General features: G+C 37.3%; 1 protein-coding gene across 6 annotated transcripts in view; it reads right to left on the bottom strand.

The window, feature by feature from the left end:
• Nucleotides 1-1,151: 1,151 nt before the first annotated feature.
• Nucleotides 1,152-9,978, bottom strand: part of LOC113227414 — a 34,763-nt gene continuing 25,936 nt past the window's right edge. The window contains exons 4-5 of one of the 6 annotated variants that reach the window (XM_026460323.1): nucleotides 4,055-4,190; nucleotides 1,152-1,424 (exon numbers count right to left, since the gene is read on the bottom strand). In XM_026460323.1, the coding sequence (XP_026316108.1) occupies nucleotides 1,204-1,424; nucleotides 4,055-4,190 (357 nt within the window). In that variant the 3' untranslated portion in view covers nucleotides 1,152-1,203. The remainder of the gene's footprint in view (nucleotides 1,425-4,054; nucleotides 4,191-9,978) is intronic. The other 5 variants (XM_026460325.1, XM_026460326.1, XM_026460327.1 and 2 more) reach the window with 5 other exon arrangements.

Below are 9,978 nucleotides of genomic sequence, written 5' to 3'. Positions count from 1 at the left end.
TGGGACATCAGCAGCTTTTTGTGCCTTCATATTGGTATTTTCTCTTGAGAGGTCCATTTGTTGGCCCCATAGTCTACAGATCAGGCTTGTTTACACATAGTTAACGTAATAGTGCAGAGCAGCATGATTTGCGAATGCCGTGCCTGGCCGTGTGCCAGACATGAGTTTCGGTGTTAGCTGATTTAACGCTTGGCTACGTATGTCGCCGGATAATGGTCGAGTATCGTCCTTTATATCATGACGTGTGTTGTTTTATTTTCAGTATTTAAAGCTTTTGTAAAAGTAATTAAATTGGCTGTCACTTTTATAGTAAGTATACAGTAAACTTATGTCTCAGGGTGACGGGAGCAGTAATAAGCCCCAGACCTTTGATATTTAAAGCACTGGTGGTGGTGGTGCTATGGATCAGCGTGTCGCTTGCCATCAGGCGCATGACTTGTTCGTCCCGTCACTTGATATCAAATAAAAATTTAGCTTTACTTATGAATGACCACGTTTTCTGCTTGTTATGTTGGTCTCCTTGATTTATTTCAAAGATACGTAAAGATACAGTTAACTATACCACTTATCTATTCGTAATAGGTTCCATAGCAATATGTCCAAATGAAAACTGGCTGGCCAGCAACATTGTTTCTTTTCAATTTGTTACAATGTACAGGTTAAAATCAAAATTTAATCCACTACATCTTAGAGTGTATAAAGGCAAACAGTTTTGATGCAGTACTGCGCTACGCGGCGTTTGCAGACAACAATAGTATATAGCAACTGTACGAGAACTGCAGACTGCTTAAAAACGTATTTTCAGTCAATTGCACAGAAATTGCGATTTTCAGCTGAATTACAAACAACTCGAGATTCCCACGTCAATGTATGAGAATCAATCATCATCAAGCTATACACACGTCTCACACTTTTTTAGAGTGTTGTTAAACTTCTTCGACACGCAGGTTTCATCACGATATTTTCCTTCACCGTAAAGCTCATGGTAAATTTCAAATTAAATTTCGCATATAAATTCCGAAAATCTCATAGGTGCGAGACCGGATTCGAAGTCACAGTCTCTCCCTGAGAGGTGCAAGGGCAAACCATTAGGCTACCAAGGTGCTCAAGGTATGAGATTAAAACAAGAAATGAAACAAGAAAATAAATACAAACGTTACACATTATTCAAATAAAATTAACAATCCAGCATGAAAGAAAAAGTCAGACGTTATTATATCTAGTTCTAGGTACGAACGGTACAGGGTTAGAATCGGGTGTCAATAAGAGTCGGACGTTCACGTTGGCTCGTCTCCACCGGTTCCACATGACGTAATGGTCTTTCCAAAGAAGGTATACGGTGACTGAGTAGCCGCAAAGTACGATGGCCATGAAGAAGTCCATTGCAGTTTCGGTAATACGATGGGATATTCCTGAAAAAACACCTGCTAGACGTTACATTTACAGAGTTTATGCGCTGAATAGTATACTAAAACTGTTAAATACACAATCAACCAATCAGAGTGCTTACATAATGCAAGAGTGAGACAGGTGTATTGCTATGTCGCTAGTATAAATAAAGATTTCCGCAGAACAAAATGACCGTCGGGGCAAGAAGATGTTAGAGTACACACGACGGGTTTTAGCAGCGATGCAAACGCGCATTCATGAAACGCGCGATTGCATCGTTCCACTTCCGATTTATAGGCGATTGCATCGATGCAAACGTGCGACTGTATCGATATAAACGCGCCCTACAAATGCCAAGAGTAGCGATGTAATCGCGCGTTTGCATCGCGTTTGCATCGCTGCTTAAAATCACGCGTATGCGTAAAGTTAGACGATTAGCGACTGCATCGCTACTGTATCGCGTTTGGATCGCTGCTAAATGTCGCTATGTGTAACAGCTCTAAAGTATGCAGCTATAGTTTAATGCCGTCTATAATTACTATTTTGGCGTAACATGTCATCGTTAAGTTGGATGCCAAAAAATGAGCGTCAAGGGTTAAGGGTGGTTTTGTTATCGATCTAAGAGCACTTTCGCTTGCTATTACTTTAGTCCTATTATAAATAGTCAATATTTTCTGTCGTTGGTACAATTATTACACTAGCCAAATTCGTCATAGAATATTTAAAGACTAAACGTTGATAGGCAACCAAAGATGGCACGTGTAATTAACATTTTCTGTCAATGCTCATTATTTAGGGTAACTGTAATTGAAATTTAAATAGGTAAGTAAGTACCCAATTGGGTTCATTTACTATAAAAAGTCATATTTGACGTTTATTATATTAAAAACACTTATATCAAAGGATTTTATTTAGCAATGTACGGAACTATGCCCTTATTATGTAGTTCAATTACAATATTATAATAACACAAAAAGGCTTAACTGAATGCAATTGTGACTGGTTGTATTCATGAGTCAAGTATTAAGGGTTGAATTTAAATTAGTTATGCTCGTTATATGCAGTAATAATTTCCTTTTCTACTAAGTTAATAAAGAAAATAACTTTTTTTATACAAAAACCCGACCTCAAAAGTTCGTGGAATTACATCTATTTGCCAAGTTTTATTGAAATCGGTTACCGGAAAGTGCGCGAAACCGGATTCAACCCTTAGTTTGCCATCCTTAGAGGTGAAATACTTTCTTAAAATTGAAATGGGGCCAATACTGAGGTACCCTCTTTCCAACAAAAGGCGTAATCGCGTAACACACATACAAAAAAATACAGTCGAATTTAGAAACTCCTCCTTTTTTTAACCGACTTCAAAAAAGAAGGAGGTTCTCAATTCTACTGTATGTTTTTTTTGTATGTATTTTACGCGATAACCCCGGTATTTGTGAACCGATTTCATGATTCTTTTTTTGTTGGAAAGGGGGTACTTCCATGGTCCCATCTCATTTTGAAGAAAATCATCCACCTCTAAGAGTGGCTGTTCACATAGCGCCTAAATTTTACTAATAAGCAATTATTTTAATGCTTGATTTTGCTATTTCTCCAATTCAAGGCGTTTTTCTCTGAATATACTTTGAGTAGTGAGAACCGATTATTATTGTCTCCAGTGTCAAGTCCTGTATAGTGGCGAACTAGGGGATATTTCAATAAAACTTAGCAAATAGACGGAAATATTCTGTACTGAGATTATTATCACTAGACTGGCTTAATGGCTTGGCTTTGTGGAATGGCTAGTCAATTGGTCCCGTGTATATGGGCCATTACAGAAGCGATGCAGTGGCACAACAGTGGCGCTGCAGACGCGCCGCTACTAATTTTCTTACAATATTTAGAAGCGCAATTGCAGCGCTACTGTCGTGACACGCACGCCTTTTTGCAGTCACAATTAGTGAACTCTTATTGAAGCGCTACAGACGTGCGGCTGCCGTGCTACCTTTACGCCACTGCAGCACTTCTTCAAATTAGAAGGTGCCCTTAGTGTTACTGCAATAGCCATACAATATATCATGTTACGTTCTACGTTGGCGCAGATACCGTCTGCTCGCTCTTAATTTAACCCGCACAAAGACACTAAAACGGACGCTATTCTACCCTCACGTCTCAAGGTCCTTTTCCACCGCGAAGCGAAATGAGACAAGGCGAGACGAGGATTGAAATTTGTATGGCAAAACTTTAATTCTTTCCATTGCATCTTCGGTGGAAATGGTCTAGATTTATGAAGATGGGCGAGCGAGAATTGAAATATTTTTTGATGTAATATTGAACCGTATTGCTGCCTTCATAGAGTATTGTACTCTGCAACGGACACACGATTTCTCGCTCGAGCTTGCAAGTTCACGCACGATCTCTCGCGAGCTAGCGATGGATTGTTACAATGGCGAGATTGTGGGGTATGTACGATTTCAGATTTAAAAAAAGTTGGCTTGGAGGTGGTTGTGATGCAATTTATGGCAATTTTTGATGGAAATAGTCCGGTGAGATATTAATTCTTGTCTGGCCTCGTTGAAGGAGAGACCACCGGCGCGGCGAGGCGACCACAGCGCGAGCTAGCGAGAGGTAATCGAAAACGTTTTGTTAATGTTAAAAAAACAAAATAAAATAAAAACAAACACACCTTCTTCCTTTCTAACTCCTGCATCGAGCTTACCAAATTTATTACCCTCTATGACAAAGTATTGGGTTCCGACGATGCATACTGCGAGGAGGCCAGCAGTTACCGTTGACAGGAGCCAGAATATCAAGCAGTCCGACTGTAAACGGAAATTAAAAATTATTTTAAATAAAATTGGTAATTAACACTATTGCCACCATCAACGCATTATATGTAATGATTTGGATCCTCTTGACGCTTCCCTGTGTCTGTAGTGCTTCGGGCATGTTTGCAGATGCACACATGGATGACTTCCACGCGATTATGCGGAAGAACGCGTATAATGTGCGGCGAATACAGGGAAAGCAACAATGGAATCCTGAAGATGATAGCAAAATATAGAACGGACTCGGCTATCCTCAGCTCGTTAACTTCCTAAAATAGTTATAATTCTACATTTTCAATTATTTTACTAACATAATTTGAAGTATTTCTGTTAATGATCAATTAATCTATAGGATGTTATGGATTAATTGATTTGAAAATAAGGGATTTTATTTTTTATTTTATTTATTTATTATAATATATTTTATTTATTTATTATAACTACCTCCGTGGCCAAACGGTTACCATGCCACGCAGAGATTCCAGGTTCGATTCCCGGGCCGGGAGAAATATTTGTATGGCCTACATTTATTTCTCTTCAGAGTTTGGGTGTAATTTGTGGTTGTTTAAATGTGTGTCCATGACATCCGCGACACAGGATTTCCCTAGTGCGGGGCTAAGTAGAGTATGTGCGTTACCATTATTATTATTATATCTATTTTACACTCTTATTATTATTGAATTGTATGTCAGTTCTATTGGATACTTTCATTTTAATAAAAGTATAAGACGATTAAATTATATGTTATGTCTACGATTCAACCAAACATTCTCGAAAGGGGAATGACTTTAGCACCAGGGGAATGGCATCCTTTAATGTCAGCATGAGAACTGTAATAAAAGTTCGCTAATGTCTTTGTTTGGTTTAAAAAATAGAATTAATAGGCGCCAGTGGCATTTAAAACGTACGCATATATTAAAAAAAAATTGAGTTCTTAATTTGAAATGAAATATGATTTTGTTAAAAATGCTTTTAATTACTTTTTAAAAATACACCACTGCTTGTCAAGAATATTGGCTCAATCCAAAATAGTTCCTTTTTTGACTTATTACTGGGATTTGTTCAGAAAATGCTGAATTTTACTGTAAAATAATTAAGTGACGATGTTGGAATGGTCTACGACATGTTAATTTTGTGCGACAAACACGTCTCTCTCTTTCTTTCTGGTGAATTAGACGCTTTTGAGGTCACTATTCCTGAAAGCCATCGACAGTGTCCACAGTGTAATTCTAAATTTTAATAGAGAATGTGATAATATTCTTCCGTTTTTTTAATTAGAATTTCTTTTCTTGTTCTATTCAATGTAGAATAGTAAATGTTCTACGGTAAAATTAATTTTCTTATATTGTTGAATCGTTTTCGAAAAAGAAATGGCGGGTTTTAATAGTTACATTTTTTACACGAATTAATTTTTAGTTTGTGTATATTACGTTGTGCGTTTCTTGATTATTTGTCACCATTAAGCTGATGGCTCTGAAGCCAATGCTGTATAAATAAATAAATAATAAAATAATTGAAATATTTTCGAAATATGAAATTGTTGATATAATTATATAAAATATGTTTTCTTTAGAAGACATTAGTTTAAGTAAAACGAGTTTCAGTACATACATTAATATGATAAAGAGCCGGAAAAGGCTCAGATCAGCTCAGAGTCAGTGCCAAAGCCTGGACTAAATATGTGATATGCATTGACTTACAATTATATGGACGTCGGGTCCGCGCTAAAAAGTGTCCGCACTTGTAAGGCGCTAAAATCGTATACAGAGCGCGACACTCCGCTTTAGTCTTCATTTGTTCTACGGACAGCGCGATACTGCGATGACATAACAATTTAAATTTCGAATAGGTTGACTTGGGACATTTTTTACGTGGTTTTTGTATTAGACCCGTCGTCCATTTATTTGTAAGTCAATGGTGATATGTGAAATATAATAGCAGCTCTGCAGTAGAGCTCCTTGTGAAAGAGTTCGTCCAGGGAAGTGCTGCTACTTTATCTATTTCTGTCGCCAAGTAGTAATGTGAGCATTGCTGTGTTTCGGTTTTGCATGGTAAGGGTACTGGTGAAATTCTTAAGTCAAGCTATGTCTCAGGGTGACTCAGTTCTTTCAGTGGAGGGTCTCTCAGTTCTTTGCGATTTAAAGCTCTGAGTGACACTGCAACTGTTATGGACAGCCATGCTGCTTATCGCCAGGAGGACGACGTATTCGTCCCGTCGCTTGATAGTTAGTATCATAAAAAAATCCTTCGAAACCGAAACACGGTAATTCTCACTGCTTGGTGGTTAAAATAGTAGATACTGCTACTAAATATTATAATGGAAGATATTTTTTGGTTGCACCCGCTTTGTGTCTTCTAGTTTTCTATCCGGTGCAGGCAATCTGAAAGCAATTCGTATGCCGCAACATAGCCACTTTACCTTTTAGCTTATTCTATATGCAATATTACTGTAGTGTATTGTAATTATAATTTCCAATGTGCAATAAAGAATACTTCATTTCTTCATTCATTTACAACGCGGCAGAATTTTATGCAGGTATAACATTTTTGTAGCAGCGTCAGCGGATTTTTTTGGAGAATATAAAAATGTATTGTGTAATAAAAATTTAATTTCAGGCTAAAGTTTTTTAGTTCCATAACACTTTTATATCTTAAAAATGACTACACAGTTTTATTACACGTGTCCGTACGCTACTGTTACAACACAATAACAACAAGTTTACGAGGGGGTTAAAATACTGCCACCTAAGTAACTTTGCGAGAACGATGACACGGCGATGTTAAGTCGACGTGGTGGAAACACTGCCGTGACTCTAGATTGGAAGTTTTACATGTAATAGCAAGCAGGTCACTTTTTTAACCGACTTTAAAAAAGGAGGAGGTTCTCAATTCGACTACACATACACACACACACACACACACACACCATACACACACACACACACACACACACACACACACACACAGAAACGCTTACGCACATGCAAGATCATATGCACACGCTCCTGTAAAAACACGCATGTCCTCTCGCATGAACACGCACTCACAGGCGCATACTCGGACGCACGATGTTTATGTATGTATTTTATTGTAAGCAAATCCACAGAACAGTGATCTATCGCGTAGATGAAAAAAAAATCAATTCAATAAGTAGGGTAGAAGGGACAGGAATCTCATATCTACGTATTGCGGTCACACGGCTTTGTGACATATAGGCTTGAGACCGGTATTTCAACCATCCGTCATTATGAAATAAGCTGATATTGTATTGTACGCACTAGAAAAATGCCAAAATATGTAAAGATATACATTTAAGCAAAAAAAAACGCTTAGTCAAAGTAAAATTTAAAAAAAATCCACAAGTAAAACAAATTTATACTTGAAAATGTAATTTTTAAGCTATACTGCTTATTCACTGTGACGACTTCTCGGGAAGAAAGAAAATTAATTAGGGGTTGTTCTTTACAAATAAACTTTAATGCCATAGAAAACACTTTGAATAAAATCCAGAGCCATATCGTCTTTCCATACATCTTTATCTAACACCATCGAGAACATACTTTTTCTATATGATGTCAAGTGACAGCACGAACAAGTCGTGCGCCTAATCGTAAGCTACACGCCTGTCCATAACAGTTATAGTGCCACTCAGAACTTTAAATAGCAAATATCTGAGGGACACTGCCACTGCACCCGACACTCTGAGACAAAATTTGACACGTCTCATGTGTCTATAATTTCACCAGCAACCTCACCCTTTAAAACAGGAACGCAGTAATGCTCACATAACCGTTTGGCGACAGAAACACGTAAGGTACTTCTATAGACGAGCTCTTTCACTAGGAGCTCTACGGCCACTATACGTATACTTGATAACTTTTTAGTTGCCATCAAAATTTTTTGTAGGTATTACCAAGATTCAATTACGAGTAGAGTCTTACAAAGATTCCAATAAGAAAATGGTAGGTCAAATTTGTACTATAAAAGACCTTTTTCGATTTTTTTTAATATGGCTTGGGCAACCTACACTCGACCCTCGTATTTAGAATTTTTATTTACTTATAAATTTCTAAGTCTAAAATTATAGAAGCTTGACCTTCCCTTGATTATTTCGTATTTTATCAATGTTAAAAACCTTCAATATAATACGACGGCATTGTCAAATAACGTTTCAGTTTTACGATGTTTTGTAGTAATCCCTCTCCCCTTCTTAAAGTTCTAGGCATCTAAAAATATTCCGCCATCAATATTTTCCGCCTTCAACGGCTCAAAGTCGATTACCTCGTGTCTCACAAAGTAAACTCCTTTATTAGGGTGGCCAATTTAGAAAATTATTTATCTTTTTATTTAGTAAATGAAATATTTTTCCAGGGACGTGATGAAAAACAAATTCTTCCTTCTAGTTATAAATATACCACCTTATGAGTATTCAATTAATTAATGCATTTTTTCTGCTCCTTAATTTTTATCTGGCAATTATAATTTCATAAATCATATCACTTATTAGCTCGTTTTAGTTCTGTGCCAAAATTCTATTTTCTATGGTACTCGCTATTGAGTTGAAAAATTTCATTACACAGAACTACAACGAGTTTCAAAAAAAGAACGCCCAACTGTTGCTAATTAAAAGTCTCCATAAACGCATTACGGTGTTCCTGAACAGAATAACGTAGCTATATATGTGAAATTATCAAAATTCTTATTATTTTAATAGATAATATCTCAAAATATTACATAACAGATATAAAGGCGTAACTATTCGGCAAAAAATAACTATTTGAAAACAATATAAAATATCAAATATCATTCTACTCAAACGCTCTACTGCCTTCTGATTGTCTAAATATAAGCGGTACTTGCCCAGTTACGGGCACTAATTCTATCTCTTTGGTTGGTTTTTGTTTTCTACTGTTTAGTTTACTTTGGGTTTGTCGATCATTATTTTAATTTTCTCGTAGAAAAAGTATTGAATGCAATCATAATGAGGTCTTAATATTTCGTACGCATTACTTAGGTCATTCGGCAAACATTATGCAAGGATTGCATAAAATACGATTGAAAGGTCGTCATAGTAGGCATTATGATACATTACCTATATTGTTATTTGCGTCATCAGGCAGGTGACAAAACCACTGGATGAACAAAACAGAGCTATAATGCTCTGAAGGCTGTATTGATAAGATGCCGTGGTTGCCCGACTGGAGCGTTTCTTGGTTAGTTATTTCAATGGGACAAGTTTCTACACAAAGATGTTTAGCATCTTTTTCGATATGGTGGAATGAGGATACTTTATACCGTTGTTTACCGATTTGCAGTGTGACTAAGGAAAAATATAAAAGTGTCCCAACGTCCAGGTTCCTCAGAATTTAGAAAAGCTCGTTTAGGAAGAACAACAAGAACTCGAACCATTTGCGTTTAGAAAGGTCAAACGGTTTTGTGAAAAGGTTTTTACATTATAGCCGTTTGATTGGTCGTTTCCAAGGCATCCTTAACGTTAACGAATTATAAAGACACTCCTACAAGACTGGCTTGGCGCGCAAAGCTGGCTTCCTAATGCCCGTGGTTTCACATGTAGCGTCGCGCGGTTTCATGCTACACGCGTCGTGTCGTAGAGTGTCGCTCGTGCCGGTACGAACTCGCCTGTATGGGTCCGTCGGATCCGCCGCGCACTGTCTGTTGGCAACTTCACGGGCCGTGGGAAGGGAAGCCATCGTCGTCACGATATATGTATTTACATGAGTTTTTAATAGATAGAATTTATTATTATTTCCTAGGAACATGG

The sequence above is a fragment of the Hyposmocoma kahamanoa genome, unplaced genomic scaffold (genome assembly GCF_003589595.1).
Source record: "Hyposmocoma kahamanoa isolate Upper Pololo Valley unplaced genomic scaffold, ASM358959v1 210, whole genome shotgun sequence".
Taxonomy (NCBI): domain Eukaryota; kingdom Metazoa; phylum Arthropoda; class Insecta; order Lepidoptera; family Cosmopterigidae; genus Hyposmocoma; species Hyposmocoma kahamanoa.
Note: the sequence above shows the minus strand (reverse complement) of the source record. Positions and strands in the feature narration are given on the sequence as shown.